Raw genomic sequence first — 18,692 nt, 5'->3', positions numbered from 1 at the left:
CAAGGGCAACGAACTTTTTTTCATAATATCAGTCATAATTAAAAAGAGGAGAAAAGTTATACCTTAATCTTCTTAAAGAGCTTCCTGAGACGGTAGAGTCTCGTGCTGATAACGTAAAATAAAAAATAAGGAAAAGAATAATATTGCAAGGAAAAGAGAGAGGTAATTCTTATTAAATTTTGGGAAGATTTACAATGATGTAAGACCCTCTATTTATAGGGGAAAAATGACTTAGCCACAAAGTAAAACTCTTTAAAAGATAGATATTCACTCTAAATAGAATTCTATTTATAACATTGTTGTTGTTGTTGTAGATAATTATCACTGGATTCATATTTTAGAAACTTTTATAAATTGTAATTTGTCTTTTATGCCCTTTAATTCAAACGTTGTCCACGATTGTGTAAAGACAGTTCAAATAAAGACAATTTTTACTAATACTATTTTATTTCTAAAGATCCATATTATGAATTTTTAAGAATAATATGAACCAAACAATTTATATTTTAAATTACCATGTGTTAAGAAAAAAATGGAATTGCATTAATAGGTCCCAGCTCTTGTGGACGTTATAGGGAGTGGTTGTATACTATATTCTCTTCCGTAGTCCCATAAAAGTACAGCTCGTTGGAAACATTCATTAGTCCCATTTATTTGATATCATAATCACCTCAACATATGTGCTATATCACTATTTATTTTTATTTATAGGGACACTCCATCTAGATTATTTCAAATACAAGTACCTCCTATTTTATTTTTGAGAATAAGGGTTTCTAAAAAGAAGGAATTGACATATTTATGCACCACACATTCGACGAACAAGAAAATATGGTCTCATTCAGCTGGCTATATGAGGAAAAAAAATTGAACATAAAATTGTGCACTATGTTTTTTGATATCAATTTTACATTGCTTAACATTTGATTTTCAGTCTAAGATTTTTTTACAACTAATATGTTACGGTATATAATATATTGTTCGTGATCGAATATTCAATAAAAATAGATAGGTGATCGAATATTCAATAAAAATAGATAGAAATCGAAGTGTAATTTCAAAAACAATATAAAAGATATGTATAATTAGGGTGTCCTCTAATTTAATCCAAACGTGTATCCGCGTGCTCCTTTTTTCTTCTTTCCGTTTTTAATGGTCTAACCATATATGACATTCCAAAATTGGATTTGAAAAGTCAAATCTTCAAATTTCTGATTATTAGGGTTTGTTGGTTGGAGAGATTAACTGAGCCCTAAGCTCAGCTCAAAGAGAGAGAAAGAGAGAGAGAAACCTCCAACCTAACAAACCCTAAGATTCGTATGAGAACAAATCAAGAAAATTCTTGGGGCATTTAAAAACATATTATTTGGAGCTCTTAGCTTTTGTGATTGCAATTATCATCCATAAAGGTGCAATCTTTGAATCCTTCTTCTTTGTTTTTATTGTGGGTCTCTGCTTAACAGTCTAATCTTATTAGTATTATTATTGCTTTTTTTTTTTTTTTTTTTTTGTGTGTGTGTGTGGATGAAAACGCTTGAGTTTGTGTGATTCTTTTGTTCCTGTGTCTCCTGCATTTATTGTACATAAAGATGCAAACTTTGAATCCCTATTATGTTTAGGCTATTGGTGGTTTGAAAGCAATCCTTTCTACGTGAGCTTCACATTGCTGGCTTGGGGCGCTATTTATTTGGGGTGGTGGGGGATGTATCCCCAAATTATTGATTATTGGAATGAAACATGCCGAAATAGAGGGAGAGGATATAGAGACTTTATATAGGCGATCCAACGAGATTGAGTTTGGAGCGGTATATTATAGGTTAAATATCGACTACCTAATCCAACTAGAACTTGTTGCGCTCCTGCTACTAAGAAATTCAACAGTCCCATTTTATTGGACACGGATAGAGCAGTAATGGATAATGTATTCATATAAACAATTTCAACTGATTTGGCATTGCGGCTTATTTATTGATGTTTTGGTTCTTTACTTCTCTCTAAGAGGGGGCTGTTAATTTAGATGAATAAGCAATAGTTTCTTCATGCTCCTTTTTTTTAGAAAAAAAATAGTTAAGTCTTTGTGCGGCTCTTCTTGACTAGGTTTAACTTAATATGAGATCGAAGGAACAATTGTCTTGCTCGTCTTGGACCTTGTCGTGCCTATTTGGGCTGGTTAGGCTCATGCAATGCTGGCATCAATGAGGAATGCTACTAAAAGAATATCAGATCAAAGGAGACTCTTTTAATATTACCTACATATGCATTAATGTTTATTGCCTCCAAGTACAGTTGTTTTACCAAGTTTAATTTTTCATGGTTTCTTTCTCATGATATTCTCTTTCATGTTCAGTAGGTTTCTGGGTTCTCAAAAGTTATATTGGAGAAGGGAGGTAGTGAATGAATTGATGCTTGTTAATAAATGTACTGAGCGTGATGATAGTTCTTGTGTATAGTGGTGATGGTTGTGTTTTTTCCTATAAAGAGGTGCAAGAAAATCAGCTGTGGTTGATCAGCCGACATGCCGAGTAATTATCTTTTCAGATTAAGCCGCGCAGCTAGGCAGGGACTCCAGAAATCTATTTCTGGGCAAGAAAGTGGGCTCCAGGACTCAGTAGAGATTTTGGTTGGCCAAGGGAGATTGTTGTTGGGCAATTCAAAGAGCTTCTATTCCATACCATTTGCAAGATCAGGTGACCTAAATGTGTTTGTTCGGCCTGGAACTTTAGCTGCCACACAGGCGAATTTGCATATGGTCAACCAGAAAAAGAATCTTTCTGCAGTTGGATCTATTTCTCGTGCAATTTCTATTCCATCTGTATCAGGGCCTGCATTTCAGGTCTGTGGCTATCACATTGATCGCATGATATCTGAGCCTACTCACGGTTTGTTGGACGCTAACTATCACAAAGCACCTATGGAGATCTATGGTTCAAGAACTTCTCTGCCTGGCTGTTCCTCTAGTAAAATGGCTTCAAGGCATCTCAATCCTGTTTTGGCTGTAAATAGTCCAGTTACTTCTTATAGCAATAGAAGCTTTAATTGTAGAAAAGCCAGCATGAGTTTGAGAAATAAAAATCAGCCCAACAACTTCTTACTTTACGGATACTTCGCATACAATGTGGCAAAGAGAAAGGGAAATTCTAATCTATATGAAGGTTTTGGATTGACGGGGTTCCACACTTCATCACCTGCTTGTTCCCCTGCGGGCACTGCTCCTGATGTGTCCTTTGGTAACTCTACATGCGAGATGCAGCTTTCAAGTTCAGCAGATTCTTCCGAACAGTATGTTTCCTTACATAACTTTTCTATTCTTATTCAACTAGCTGAAGTTCATGTAGGTGAAATTTTCTGTGCTGATTATGCACTGACATTTAAAAAGAAAAAGATAATATGTGAACTACAGATGTCTACTGGAAACGAAGACTTGAACACTACCCTCAGTACATAGAAACTAAAAACATTTTGGTTAAATAACTTTGAGGAAATTGTGTGAGTTGTGATTCTAATCATTTGCGGCCTTTAACGAAATTGTGTGATTTGAGCTCCTAATTATATGCGTTTAAAATTTAATTTCAAGAGCTCAAATGGAGGTATTAGCATGTGACTTCTTTCAGAGGTGGTCTTGTTAGGATGTATGGGTCTAGTTCATCCAAACCTGCAAGCCTGCTTGCATATCTCCTTGAACTCTTCCCTTCTCGGACTCGGAGTATAGTTTTTAGAGGTCCTTCGTGAATGTAGTTTCTTACATCCAATATTTATGCCAGAAGAAAATTCAAGAACTGAAAGGGTTGAGAAATTTTGCCTCCTTACGGACTTTACTCCTAACCTAAATTAAGAAATGAAAGAAGTCATTTGTTAGCTTGTACCTTTTGGGATAATATTTTCTTTTATTCGCCTGTGCTCAGTGTTATTAAAAGCTATTGCTTCGTCACTTAAAGCGATAAAGCGATGCAAAGCTAGTGGTTTCGCTTTATAGGTGAAGCCATGCACTTCATAAAAGTGTGCCCGTCAAATAATAATGCGCAAGGTGATCCTAGCGAGAAGATGACAGTTCTTTGAATTTCAGTTTTTGGGGATGGACTTATATTGAGATTACTGTACATTGGATACTGAAATTAGTTACTATATTAATTACAATTTGATCATTGTAGTACTAAATTCATAGATGCTTGGTATATTCTAATGTTGTAAATGTGCGCTTCACTTCTTGCTTTTCGCTTCAAGTCCCTTGGACCTTGTCTCTTTTTTACACTTTTCTCTTTTAAAAACATTTCCCGTTCTTCAAAACTATATATGCCAATGTCAAACTCTGTAAATAAAAAAAAAAAAGCAAAAAAATGATTGTGAAGACCTATTAAAATATTGGATGCGCAAGTAGTTTAGCCCCTACTAGCTTGGAAGTGAGGCATTGATGTTATTGCTGCTTGTTATTAGAATATTAGATGCTTAATTTGATTTATCTACCACCATAAGCAAGCTACTAGATGATTTCAGGGTAGGTACTCGAGTAAAAATATATAATAAAATTTATGCTGTAAGTTTCTCAAGGCTAGCAACGGGTGTGGGAAGCTTTTGTCTTGTTCAGTTGTTCGAAACCTTTTGTTAAGCTGCCATCTATCTCTTTGGAAGAATAGTTGGATTTATTTCAGCTCTCAGTAAATGAGAACTTGTGACTAATTTGGAAAGAGGAAACTGTGACTTATACCTTTTGCTATAGAGGGCCAAGTTTTTTGCTTAGTCATTATGAAGATCTGGAGCATATTACGTATTCCCTCCTTGGTGGCCTGTAGACCATTTATAAAAAAAAAAAAAACATATTACAGGCAGCTTATTTACTTTACATTGAATTGGGAAGTTTTTCTTTTCAGCTGTATTGTTTCTTTTGTCCAATTGTAGGAATATCCACATTGACAGAACCCTGAAGCTAAACTCAGGATCATGTTACCTGCCTCATCCTGACAAAGAAGAAACAGGTGGAGAGGATGCTCATTTTATTTGTGGTGATGAACAAGCAATTGGTGTAGCTGATGGTGTTGGTGGTTGGGCGGATCTTGGGGTTGATGCTGGGCAGTATGCACGAGAGCTCATGTCTAACTCAGTAACTGCGATTCAAGATGAACCAAAACGTTCAGTGGACCCAGCCAGGGTCCTCGATAAAGCTTATACATGCACAAAAGCCAAAGGTTCCTCAACTGCCTGTATAATCGCCCTTACCGATCAGGTACATGTGCAATTCTAGATCTCCTATTCTAATTCATGAAGCTTGGGCTTTAGAAAATGGTGTCTTGATTAAGTTGGAGTATGTATTGGTTTGAGCTTGGCCGTTGATCCATTGGTGTCTTCAGATGTTGAGGATTCTTTTAATTTGATGTTTCCCTTATACACCAGACTTCTTGACATTTTAGTAATGTATATAACTAGGTGCACAGAACTTTCTTCTAGTCTTGTGATTAAAACAGATAATAAAAGATTAATATGGTAACTTTAGAAGGCAGTTAAAACTTATAAAAAGAAATGAATCTAGAACTTAACATCATTAAGTTAACTTATCATTTTTCCTCTCTTTCCAGGGCCTGCATGCCATTAATTTAGGAGACAGTGGATTTATGGTGGTTAGAGATGGATGTACTGTTTTCAGATCTCCTGTGCAGCAGCATGATTTCAATTTCACATATCAACTAGAGAGTGGTAATTCTGGTGACTTACCAAGCTCTGGAGAGGTCAGTAGTGCCCCCCTTTTTTCTTAATGTAGAACTCGTGTGGTAATGTAGAACTTAGTTTAGTGCTTCCGTTTTTCAAAAATCTGGACAACATTTTTCATACTCAAATAAAAGATATTTCAGAAGCCTTTTTTATTGTGTTGTTCGTTGTTGACTGTTCTATGTCATTCAGAGAGCAAAGAGTTGGGGTTCAGGTGGTGTTTTTAGATTGTTCTCTTACAGTTTTGTACAATAATTTTTTTTGTTAAACATAATATGAAGAAAAACCTTTTCAATTGTGTTCAAATATATTCCCTACTGGTTTACTCGTAGTGGTGAATCTTGAGAAGTGTACCATGCTTTAGAAATCTGTTATTCTGTTTTTAGACTTCTAGCTAAAATTGCCTTGTGGTTCTTGTCCTCTATATTTGTTTCGTAGTTTTGACAAATGTCACTTCTTTTCAGTTATTGACCAGAACTTTTGGTGATGCCAATAACATCCTGTCTTGTGATCACTATATTTCTTTTTTATTTTGTATCACAGTTCTCTCTTAATCTGAATGACTTGCCTGTGCTGCAGGTGTTCAAAATACCGGTGGCACCAGGAGATGTTATAATAGCTGGTACTGATGGGTTGTTCGACAATTTGTACAACAATGATATTACTGCAATTGTGGTTCATGCAGCAAGAGCTGGCTTAGGGCCACAGATGACAGCTCAAAAGATAGCTGCATTGGCTCGGCAAAGAGCACAGGATAAAAACAGGCAGACCCCTTTCTCTGCTGCAGCTCAAGAAGCTGGGTTCCGTTACTATGGCGGGAAGCTGGACGATATAACTGTGGTTGTGTCCTACATAAGCAGTGACAGAAATGTATGAGCACTCTATATCCACCACCACCCCTTCTTTTATTCTCCATAGCTTGCAGGTTTAGATTCTTAATTTGCCTACATTTGTCCAATCTATTTGCATGGACATGACAAGACGTCAGTTCAGTTCAGCACTGGATATGCTAAATTGTTCTATCATACTTCTACACTAAACAGCTTTGTCAACCTTTCAAACACAGCCCCTACTTCATTTTTCTCTCCTAATATCAATTTTACTACCTGTGGAGGACGCTGTATCTTGTTTCAATACCCCAAGTTTCCGTTAAAATTTACCTTATCAACAAAAAAAATCCCCAAAAGTTTCCTTTTAAAAACATTACCTCATGCCTATGTTGCCCCTACTCTTCATTTAAGTTTGTCTTCATTCTGGCATTCCCTATGGAGCATATCATTTTAGTATTTTGATGACATCTGTAGTGCGCAGTTGGCATTGGTTTTATATGGCTCAATTATTACGATATCGTTACTATTTTGATTAATCTAGGTTTCTTTCTTAAAAAATTTATGGTTTTTAATAGAAATTATTCTATTTCCTAGTTTCTACTCTTTCACATCATTGTTTTACAAAAAGCTTCCTCCATTTTAACATATTATTCAATATAGCGTCACTTATCAAACCACTGCTGTGTTATAATTTAAATTTAGGTAGTTGATAGTGCTTTTCTCATAGTTACTTTTGATTTTTCGTCCTGTATTTTGGTTTGAATTGATTGGTGATGTAGGTTATATTCTTATACTTCATCAAAAGGTTTGTTTTTAGTTGCTTAAGTCCATTTCCTTGTTCAAAGTAGAAGCTGAAGCTTACTTTGTGTTTGATTTTATAGAAAATGGAAACTGATGTTGTTCTATACGACTATACCTGTTATGTGCAGGAAAGATCCAATGGCTTACAGATGTAGTTGCGAGCTTTCCTACTTGCTTTGAAACGCTTGGCTTGGGGGCACTAAGCTCCATTTAAAGGGGATGTCAAACCTTGCATAATATCGTGTGAATCTGTCGAATATCACTTCTGATTTACTTGTTTCTTGGCAATTTACCCCCTCTTTCCAACTTCATGGACCTCACCCAAAAAAAGGTAGATCGTGAACCTCTCCCTCTCTTTCTCTCTCTCCCTCTCCGCTTAGGGGAAGATCATGAGTGCTGATCATGTATATGGAATAGGTGTTAGACAGAAAGGTGCGCCTACGGTGCTTGATATAGGAATTGTCTTTCTGAAAATATGTTGGTTTCCATAGAATGCTAGCTAGGACACATTAACTAGCAGAATGAAGCTTTCTTGAATTCTTTGGAACTTAATTCTTGTCATCTTTCGATTGTAATAATTCGTGGACATGATTTTCCCACTGGCTGTAAATAGATGAGCATTTTCGTTGCTTTATTTGGTTGTGACTTGTTGAGCTTGAGCTAGTCGAAATTTTTAATTCTGTAAAATCTCTGAGCTGGTCTGACTTTCTATACTGATAATTTAAGTCTGGTCTTTGAAGATCAAATATTGATATTCCAACATGCTAATATTTGAGTAGAGAGGAAATTATGAGATAGGTCACTACACCTTGTATATATTTTTCAAACTGAGATGAACTTAAATGCAGCTCTTGGTGATCAATAAAAGCATTTTAAATGTTACCAAAAAAAAAAAAAAAAATGCAGCGAGATGGACAGTATTACCTGAGATTTGACATAAGCTCTACGGCTTACTTAACCAAGAAATGCAGGAGTGTAAGTCAGGGTCGTTAATATTACAATATTTTTGTCTGAAAGTGATTGTCTTATTTTCCTTTAAATAAAATGAAACGATGTTACCTATGTAGGATCACAATACTTTACAGGGACGATGGTTCCTTACTCTCAAACTTAATTACGTCTAAGTCACAATCTGCATCAATTTTTTTCGAGTAGCAGATTTCTTAGATTTAATTAACAAAAGTGAATTTTAAGTATAATCTTAAACTCCCCCCCCCCCCCCCCAAGGTAAATGAGTAACATGTTTAGCAGCATGAACGATTGAAATAATCCTCAAATAAGATGTGATAAATTATTACTAGAAAAAAATGTATACGCTTATAAACAATTAAAAAAATCTCAAAAATCCCTTATTATGAGTATGACTAATCACCACTTCATTAAATTAAAATCATAATAAAATCAGTCAACAGGATTATGTTACTACTATTCTCGCCATCAAAAAGAATAGTGTAGAGTAAGCACAAGTGTCAGTACATCTAATTTTTTGTTGTGTAAATTCTGGTATTAATATTTTAAGTAAGCTGTATATTTAAAAACTATACATATACGAGTTTTAAATATCTTTACAAAAATCGTAGTCAACATAAAACAATTTGACTTTGCAACATTTCTTTTAAATGCAAGAGCTCCAAAAGTCAAGTGGTGATTCTCAATTACAAACAACACTGTCCACTACTCCATATACAATAAGTCTTTCCACTACTTGACTTTAAGCTTTGCTTTCTCTGTATGAAAATGGAGTTTCGTAGACTTTGATTCATTTCACGAATCAATCAAAATTTGCAACTTTTTTGGGTCTTTTCAGCTAAATATAATAAATCCAAATGGAGGGTCATAGTGAAAAGTGCGAGCAATGTGAGGAAGATCAAGAATTGCTGCAGCAATAGCAATTGGTGTTGTTGTGGGATGTGTCTTTGCTTTCTTTTATCCCTATGGCTTCTTTTCTCCTGATCCACAAGCTCAAACTCCGACTCTTTCTAAATATAATGTTTTGGTAAGTCATGTCTCTGCACATATTTCTCTCTTACTTAAATATAGAGCTAACATGCAAAATATATTTTACAAGAGAGAGAGAGAGAGAGGTTGAATGAAAAAATCAATTAGGCCTAGAGGTTGGCCTAGTTGATTGATTGTGTCAAGCTGTGATATGTGATCAAGGAGTTGCTAGTTTAAAAATTGAGGATATTTTGGTCCAATACTGTCTTACAAAAAGTGACTTATTGTTTTAGGTTTTTGAATTATGTTTTTCTTTTTTTCTTTTCTAAAAGATGGGGTATTTAGTCATCACATGTATATTTACATGCTATTTACAATTCTAAATGTGATGATAATTGAACACTCCATTATGGCATCACTTCTACATGTGACATTTGATATAATTAATGGCCATAATGTCATTTGATCAGTGTTAAACTCTTCTATATGTACCTTAATTGTTGAAATTTAATTCATAGGTTGAGTCGTGGTCATATGAATCCACGGAGTGGATAAACATGTTGAGATCATACATTAGGAAGTTATCGGAGGAAAATGCAGAGTTGCAGAAGCAGCTAAGAGAGCTAAATGAAAAACTTCAGATTGCCGAGGAGGGAAAATGTCGTGTGCATGAGCAGCTTGTCGTGTTAACTGAACCTAAAAAAGCTGGACCATTTGGCAAAGTCAAGAGTATGAGAGCTAACCCGCCTGTCCTTCCTGACGAATCTGTGAACCCGAGACTAGCTAAGATATTGGCAGAGGTTGCAGTTGAGAATGAGGTCATAGTTGTACTTGCCAATTCAAATGTGAAATCGATGCTGGAAGTTTGGTTCACCAGTATAAAAAGGGTGGGTATTCCCAATTATCTGGTCGTCGCACTGGATGATGTGATTGTGGATTTCTGCAAGGAAAATGCGGTCTCCGTTTACAAAAGAGATCCTGATGAGAGAGTTGATTTTATTGGCAAAACTGGAAGTAACCAAGCCGTGTCAGGACTAAAGTTCCGTATTCTGAGAGAGTTCTTGCAGCTTGGTTACAGTGTCCTGCTTTCTGATGTTGACATTGTGTATCTGCAAAATCCATTTGATTATCTATACCGGGATTCAGACGTGGAGGCCATGTCAGATGGGCACAATAACATAACAGCTTATGGTTACAACGACATTTTTGATGAACCTGACATGGGTTGGGGTCGATACGCTCATACAACGAGGATATGGGCTTATAATTCTGGTTTCTTTTATATCCGTCCAACGATTCCTGCAATAGAGCTCTTGGATCGCGTTACTGATAGGCTTACTGGGGAGCCAAATTCTTGGGACCAGGCTGTTTTCAATGAAGAGTTAGCCTTTCCATCACATCCTGGATACATTGGACTTTATGCTTCCAGGAGAACAATGGATTTGTATCTGTTCATGAATAGCAAGGTCCTATTCAAAACTGTAGGAAAGGATTCGAAACTGAAGAAGTTGAAGCCAGTTGTGGTTCATATAAACTATCATCCGGATAAGCTTGACAGAATGAAAGCAGTTGTTGAGTACTATGTTAATGGCAAACATGATGCTCTGGATGTATTTCCGGATGGTTCTGATTTCTGAATAGTAGCTACTAATTCCCACCTTTTGCTGGATCAATGTGTAATGTCAACATCCTATCATCCTGTATTTTGCTTCTCTGTTCTAAATATGTCTCTTTGCCACACAGGTTCACTGAATAATAATGCAAATAGTATTCTTATCCCACATTTTATTCCTTACTAAATAATACGTTGGTTGGTTCCTACTTATACCGGAATTCGTAATATAGCGTTTGATTTATGATTTTGCTTAACTTATGGGATTTCACTTTAGTCATATAAAGATTATATTAATTTATGCAGGATTTTATGCTGAAAACCAAATGCTGTATAAGTAAGAAGATTAAATTTTCTTTAACTTAAAACAAAACGACCACTCAACTTGTTTGGATGGTTATCATACTGTATTGTTTTGATGAATACATTGTTTAGATAGATTGTATCGTTTGCCTTACATAACATGGTACTTTTCCTCGTTACATAACACAAATTTAACAATACTATATAATAAAATTTAAATAACAATCAAAATACATATTGTATTTAAAATACCAATATGTATAATACAATATGTAACAACCATCCAAACAAGCTGTAAGTATCACTTAAAACGTTACATAGGCTTAGAGGAGAAAGCATAGCTTAAATTCTCATCTAAAACAAATTTTCTTTGTGTTTATTGATTTATTCGAGCAGACTTATATGTCCACCGGGCATTTAATGGCTAATGTTCATTACCAGAAATTTGCACTAAAAATGATTGTATCGAAGTGTCAATGGAAAACCACAAGCAAACCAAGAAGAACAGACATGAAAAATTGTGGAGTTCAGCAGATACTTTTTGCTAAATGCAGATTACAACTCTTTTTTTCCCAAGAGGACCAACAATCAATTCATGTTAGATGGGTAAAGGCAACATGATCTAAACGCTGGCAAAACCATATCACAAATCAACATTAGACCTTATTTAAATTCACAGTCAGCGACTTAAAATTCTGAATCCACATCTATTTATTTGTAGTAGGAACAGAATCGCCTTGAGAAGTCGGAGTTTTAGGATTCATATTGATATTATCACCATCACCATCTTGATTTTCACCATTGTTATGGGGAAGCTTAAAAAAGAGATAAAAATGAGATCCATCTTTGACCCCATGTTCTGCAAGGGGGAGTTCATCATCATTCAACATGAAAAAATCACCACCTGCATGCAGCATTAGGATGAGACGATTCTCAGGAAGATTTTCTTGATTCCCTATTTCTCTTTTCAAATCTGCCACTGTGATATCTTTGCCTACTTGAATGTGAAACAATGTTCCTGTTAATATTTCTATCACCAAATTCATTTTTTTTCATTGTTTTGAGAGTGAGAGACAAAGAAGATACTTAGAAAGATAGATTGCATTCTGAGGAGTCTGTTAGCATTTGCATTGCCTGAGGAATAGGTAGTTGTGAGAGTTGGAAATCAAGGGAATTTTAGAAAAAATACTAGAGCAGATATAGAATTTTAAGTTAATTGGCAATGTAAATTTTTTTTACACTATCAGTATAATTATTATTTTTGATAGGTTATCAATGCTTATCTAGTTATCTTATAATAGTTAGTTACCATTTTAAATAAATTAATAACTAATACTTATCACATAAATTTATCTGTACTTATTTTGTAATTGATTTTATTGTATAAAAAACTTTTACATTACAACCTTTATTGTAATTAAAATTAAAGGTTGCAACCTTAATTTCTACGGGGAAACGTGGTTATACCAAAAAAGTGTAGTTACCGGAGGTATTTTCACTAGGGGGCATGCATCCCGACCCTCAAATTTGTCAAGTAGGTATACATTTTTGTTACAAATAGGTATTTAATTGTTAACCATTTCTACATGGTCAATCTTGAATTATTTCAATTTCTTTGAATAACTATTGTTCTATGATTCTATACACTAAAGTCAACCAATGAGAAACCCAAGCCATGGAGGATATAATATTTTAATATTTAGAACTCGCAACAAGTAAGATAATAACATTTAATTCTGAAGTATAATTTTGATTTTACTGATTTTTGCTCTATTGTATTATAATTTCTAAATTTCTCGTTGGTCATTAAATACCTTTTCAGTTGATGAAGATTTCTTTGATGATAGATGACTAATGAAATTAGTTAATATGGTTTAATGATTTGTCGCAGAGTTAAATCTTTTCAATTTTTTATTAATGTTTTTAATTTAGTTAACAATATATAATATTCGGCAACAATATATCGCTACAGACAAACATTTCTCATGATGCCATCTAATAATGCCATAACAAAGAATATCATACTTTTAAATAATGAAAAGATTATTACAAAAACTAATTACTCTTCACGCCTCATACAAGAGTTAAATTAATGTATTTTTTATTACTAACTTCATTCTCTTTCATTTTGTTAAAAGTTATTTTGAGAGTGAGAGATCAACAAAAAGAGAAACAGGAGGAGAAGGAATATAGGTATTGTTTCCCAGGAGTTGGCAGTCGTTGCACAATCTAGCAAATGCAGTCCTTCACTAAAAAAACAAAGAGTCATTCCACCATCACCAATTCCAACGTAACGAATTAAATGAACGTTATCCATCCAATGAAGGAATTAGTCTATCCACAGGGCGTAATTAAAATTCTGAATTCATATTTATTTATTGTGTAGTAGAAACAGAATTGCCTTGAGAAGTCGGAGCTTTAGGATTCATATTAACATGATCACCTTCACCATCTTAATTTTTCAGCATTGTCACTATTATGAGGAAGCTTTAAAAAAGGTAAAAATGAGAGCCATCTTTGACCCCATACTCTGCAAGAGGACTTCTCATCACTCAACATGATAAAATCACTATCTGTATCCAGCATTAGGATGATACGATTCTCAAGATGAATTTTTTGGTTCTCTATCTTTCCTTTCAAATTTGTCACTGTGGTATCTTTGCCTACTTGAATATGAAACAATGGTTTTCTTTCATTTCTTTAAGAGTGTACTCTAAAAGTAGGAAATATTTCACAGAAATTGCATTCTCGAGGCGCCTGTTAGCCTTTTGCATTTCCTAAGGAATAGGTAGTCGTGCGAGTTGGAAATCATAGGAATTCAAAAAGTACCGGAGTTGATATACAGTTTAAGTTAATTGACAAAGTAAAATTCTTTTACACTATTAGTCTAATTTAAAGTTTTATAGTAATTGTCATATTAAATAGGTCATCAATTAATGCTTATCTATTAGCGAAAGGCAATATTTGTTAAACTTAAAATTCTGCCCATAAGTAATCGAGGACAAAAATTCAAGACCATCCACTTTGAGGATTATTTGTATACTTCACCCTAGGGGGCATCCCGTCCCTCACATTTTAACTTTGATTATTACACACACACTCACATTTTAACTCTTAGTATATATATATAATATTGTTATATAAAGTTTTTAAAATTTTATGGTAAGCTTTCGTCTCAATATTTGCACTCAGGTGAGAAATTACTGAACAGAGAGAAAACCATTCTCTCTCCACTCTCTAACCAAATACCACCAACATGGCCACATCTCCACCACTGGCGGAGGACCCATCCTCCAAAGTACCATCGGAACCACCGGATCCCCCTACAAGCTCTTCCCAATTTGAGATGGAGGAAGACACTCCTCAAAAAAATTCTTTCAAAGTGATCCTACTAGAAAGGAATTGGATGTCCACCACTTCTTATGATCTAACCCAGTCCCCTCCCCTGTTTGAACTAAATGCGGGGAATATCCCCATCCTTTGCCAAAAGAAGATAAGAACAGACTATATCTTCCATGGAGATACTCTCTAATAGTAAAACTATTTGGGAAGAAAATCCCCCATCAGCTTCTGCGAGCAAAGCTCGTACATCTTTGGAAGCCTATTGAATCCTTAACGCTAATCGACCTAGGTTATGATTTATTCATCGTCTAATTCAATCTAGAGGTTAGAATCAACAAAGTCCTCACTGAGGGAGCTTGGTTTGTCACGGGCCACTTCCTATCTATACGAAAATGGGAACCAAACTTTGTCCCAGCTGAATCCAAACTCGCTATTACAGCAATTTGGATCAGACTCCCACAGCTCCCAACAGAGTTCTATGACAGAGTGATTCTCGAGCAAGTGGGCAATAGGGTGGGCAAACTGCTGAAGATAGATACATGTACCTCCTCCACTCTTAGAGAGAGATACACTAGGATTTGTGTCCAATTTCCATTAGACACTTCAGTCACCATAGCGTTCATCATCAAAACCTACAACCAACCCATCCTATATGAGGGTGAAGGGATTCTCTACAAAGGGTGTGGGAGAATTGGCCACACACTTCGTCACTGTCCATTCACGCCCAAAATCAACGAAGCCAATAGCCCAACTAATCCAAATCCTACATCTGTAACTATAGGCACAACTCACGCCGAAGACTCTCTATGGCAAACGGTTCCATTCAGGCGAAACAAAAAAGGAACCCACAGAGGAAACCACTTGCCAAAGCCAATCAGAGCATCACCGGAGCAGCCCACAATCTAGGTAAGGTGGTACAGTGAAGCTACAGGTACATTTCTCAACCTTGAGGCCTCCACTAGTGGATGCGGCAACCCTTAAACTAACAAACATCTGAATCTAGGGGAAAATTGAGGCCCTATGGGTTAGGCCACAGAGATCCAACAAGATTCTATGTCTTTTAGGCCCAACTCCGATAATGGCCCATCATCACAAGGGGGCCTTATCAAAATATGTGAAGCCCCATATGCAAAGCGGGCTGGGCTGAAAAGGCATTTGCACAAGGCAATCTTAAATTCAAAAGATTCCACTTTAGGGAATATCTCTATTCCTAAAAATACAAGTCCAGTATACGAATATGGGATCCCAAATGATAATATCCCTCCCAAATCGGGTACTCTGCCACATTTAAAGAATATCTCTTCTTTGGAAAAGTATCCAGCATTAGCACAATCACATTTAAAGAATATCTCTTCTTTAGGGAATACCTTCATTGGAAGGTAATTGATTACCTTCTCTCTCACGACGTTGCCTCTTCCGGTGAAGGTAATCAATTACCTGTTACAAACCCAAGAACCAATACTAGCTTTGAGGTGACACCCCCTGTCAATCCCTCATGATTATTTGCAGAAGGGAAAATCATCTCACACGAAACCCAAAGAAGAGATGGACTATAATGCGTCTCCCCCCTCCACTACTTCATTCACCCCTAGTCACACCACATGCCCAATCACTGTATTTTCTCTTAGGGAAAACAACAACCACCCTCCTTCCCAAACATAGATCACAACCCCGTTAACCATCTCCACCACCCCAATGCCTCCAGAGCTCATATCGGAGTCATGGTTGGAGATGGCACTCCAAGGATACACCCAACACCTCCAAATAATGGTTGGGTCGGTTCCAATGGAGATAACCATCCAAAATCCTAGTTACCTAGCTCGACTAGCCACACAGCTTCTCCACCAGGGTATAGCAAACTTTGGACACCGGTTATGGATGTTCACTCTACCCCAAGCCCAGTACATGAGGAAGCAACAACCCTTCTCAGTAGAGGAACTCAACATACTTATGGGCTGGCTTTGCCAGACAATGCCCTTCTCCCCACTCATGAATCTGAAGGCTCCAATCCATCTCCATCATTCCAACTCTGGCCACCAATAGTCCAATTCCCTCAGCCACCACCATCACAACCACTTTCTCCCATCGACCTTCTGAGCAGGGGCACCACCATGGCATTGGACTATCTTCGAGAGTCTAATGTGGACCTAGAGAACATGCTAGAAAAATTAGGGATGTCAAAGATAAAGGCCTTCCTCATGCAGGAACCCCTAGAGATAGATTTCAAAGAGCAGTCAGGAGAAATGCTTATTGCTCTGTGCCCCCAAAAAACTCCTAAGCTGCAAACTCGATCTCCGGGTACCTTCATTTTCAAACTCAAAAAACTCAACAGTGTGTATGGTCCCTCTGGTGGGCACTATGAACCCAACCTCAGTAGGCAAGGAGAAGGGAATCAGAAGGAAAACTCCAACCAAAAACCCCCTCTTAATGAACTTCATAATATGGAATGCTAGGGGGCGAACATTGCAGAGTTTCTTAGGCACTGCTCATCTATGGTGAAGCTCCATAACCCTGCCATGCTGGTCTTGCTGGAACTAGAATGGTAGACCATAAACACCTAACTACTGAGCTCACGTTTGATGCCCAGTTCCAATCCCCTACTGTTGGGCAATCTGAGGGGATTTTTCTAATGTGGAAGGATGATCTGCTTAAGCTAGAGGAAGTAGCTACTAATCCACAGGGAGTGCATGACATGGTCAAGGTAATCCCCTCCTCCACTAAATGACTTTTTTCTGCAATATATGCTAGTAACTGTGTCAATAATAGAAATATACTCCAGAATATATTAGAGGATCTGGCTTCTATGTATGAGGGTAGTTAGCTTGTTGGAGGAGATCTCAATGAACTCCTAAAAGCCAGGGATCAGTTTGGGGCAATATCTTGAACACTAATAGAAGCAATAGGTTCTGAGAATGCTTAAATAGTTGCAAATTAGTGGACCTAGGGTTTAAAGGCTCTAAATATACTTGTTCTAATAAGAGATACTCCAATAAGCAAGACCTAATCCTAGAAAGACTCGATAGGTGCTTTGAAACTGATGCTTGGATTGAGAAATTCCCTGAATCTACTGTTACACACCTTCCTAGGACTCACTCAGATCACTGTCTTCTTCTTTTAAGCTTTTCCCACCAGAATCACAATAGGGCAAACAAACCCTTCAAGTTTGAATCTATGTGGTGTAGTCACCCTAACTTCTTCCCTCTTGAGGAGGACAGTTTTGATGCTAGGACTGATATTCTGGAAGCTACTTCTGTCTTTACCAACAGAGAAACTCGCTGGAATAAACATGTCTTTGGCAACATCTTCCATAGGAAAAGGCATATCCTTGCTAGACTTTCTGGTATTCAGAAGTCCAATGCCTACCCTTTTAGAACCTTCCTTCAGGATCTGGAAGCCAAGCTCCAACATGATTTCTTTGCCATTCTAAAGAGTAAGGAATACTTCTGGAAGCTTAAATCCATAATTAGTTTGTTGATTGAGGGTGATGCTAATACCAAATTCTTCTATATATCCACTCTTAACAAAAGAAGGAGGAACATGATAATGTCCCTCAAGGATGAGGTGGGGAACAACATTCAGAATCCTTAGGACATTAAAGACACAATCCTTAACTACTTCACTAAAATCTATGACACTGAACATCACAGCTCAGTGCTGAACAGGATTCACATCACTAATAATACTAATATACTGAATAACAGGGAGCAAGACACCATTGAATCCACCCTTAGGCTCTCTAAGATCAAGTGTGCCCTGTTCTCCTTCAAGGCCATGAAGGCACCTGGGCCTAATGGCATCTTCCCCTTCTTTTATCAGAAGTACTGGCACATAGTCACCAATAGTCTTATCCAATTCCGCAACACTGTCTTTGCCACACGTTTGGTCCCTGCTAAAATAAACCAACCCATATGCCTCATCCCTAAATGCCCTTATGCCATCATGCTGAAAAACATCAGACCAATTGGTATGTGCAACACTCTGTATAAGCTGATCACTAAGATCATTGTCAACAGAATCAAGCCAATGCTCCAAAACATCATTGGCCCTACCCAGGCCAGCTTTCTAGCCAATAGAAGAGGCTCTGATAATGCCATTGTGGTCCAAGAATACATTACCCACTTCCAAAACATGAAAGGCAAGAATGCCAACATGATCCTGAAAGTAGACTT

At 36.7% G+C, this 18,692-nt stretch overlaps 3 protein-coding genes across 4 annotated transcripts; 2 read left to right on the top strand and 1 right to left on the bottom strand.

Annotated features, from left to right (window-relative positions):
* The first annotated feature begins 1,141 nt into the window (after positions 1–1,141).
* On the top strand, positions 1,142–7,962 carry LOC104213773 (probable protein phosphatase 2C 55). Of its 2 annotated transcripts, none has more exons than XM_009763314.2 (6): positions 1,142–1,409; positions 2,351–3,279; positions 4,894–5,218; positions 5,568–5,717; positions 6,277–6,567; positions 7,457–7,962. In XM_009763314.2, exons 2-6 carry the CDS (start codon positions 2,516–2,518, stop codon positions 7,481–7,483), a joined length of 1,557 nt encoding a protein of 518 aa, XP_009761616.1. In that variant the 5' UTR covers positions 1,142–1,409; positions 2,351–2,515; the 3' UTR covers positions 7,484–7,962. The 2 variants fall into 2 exon arrangements, with proteins under 2 accessions (XP_009761616.1, XP_009761618.1); XM_009763316.2 differs by having other exon boundaries at positions 2,348–3,279.
* Positions 7,963–9,003: 1,041 nt separating this feature from the next.
* Positions 9,004–11,047, top strand: LOC104213774 (arabinosyltransferase RRA3-like). The gene is made up of 2 exons (XM_009763317.2): positions 9,004–9,324; positions 9,785–11,047. The coding sequence occupies exon 2, from the start codon at positions 9,824–9,826 to the stop codon at positions 10,901–10,903; it is 1,080 nt and encodes a 359-aa protein (XP_009761619.2). The 5' UTR covers positions 9,004–9,324; positions 9,785–9,823; the 3' UTR covers positions 10,904–11,047.
* Positions 11,048–11,888: 841 nt separating this feature from the next.
* On the bottom strand, positions 11,889–12,227 carry LOC138879518 (uncharacterized). The gene has a single exon (XM_070159135.1). The coding sequence runs from the start codon at positions 12,225–12,227 to the stop codon at positions 11,889–11,891; it is 339 nt and encodes a 112-aa protein (XP_070015236.1).
* Positions 12,228–18,692: the final 6,465 nt, after the last annotated feature.

This window comes from Nicotiana sylvestris, chromosome 10 (assembly GCF_000393655.2).
Source record: "Nicotiana sylvestris chromosome 10, ASM39365v2, whole genome shotgun sequence".
NCBI classification, from domain to species: domain Eukaryota; kingdom Viridiplantae; phylum Streptophyta; class Magnoliopsida; order Solanales; family Solanaceae; genus Nicotiana; species Nicotiana sylvestris.
Note: the sequence above shows the minus strand (reverse complement) of the source record. Positions and strands in the feature narration are given on the sequence as shown.

Excerpts from the sequence above, each read along its gene's own strand:
- LOC138879518 (XM_070159135.1), bottom strand. The coding sequence starts at position 12,227 with ATGAATTTGGTGATAGAAATATTAACAGGAACATTGTTTCACATTCAA.
- LOC104213773 (XM_009763314.2), top strand. The coding sequence starts at position 2,516 with ATGCCGAGTAATTATCTTTTCAGATTAAGCCGCGCAGCTAGGCAGGGA. Across the intron at positions 3,280-4,893 it reads TCAGCAGATTCTTCCGAACA|GAATATCCACATTGACAGAA; the intron begins GTATGTTTCCTT and ends GTCCAATTGTAG. Across the intron at positions 5,219-5,567 it reads TAATCGCCCTTACCGATCAG|GGCCTGCATGCCATTAATTT; the intron begins GTACATGTGCAA and ends CTCTCTTTCCAG.
- LOC104213774 (XM_009763317.2), top strand. The coding sequence starts at position 9,824 with ATGTTGAGATCATACATTAGGAAGTTATCGGAGGAAAATGCAGAGTTG.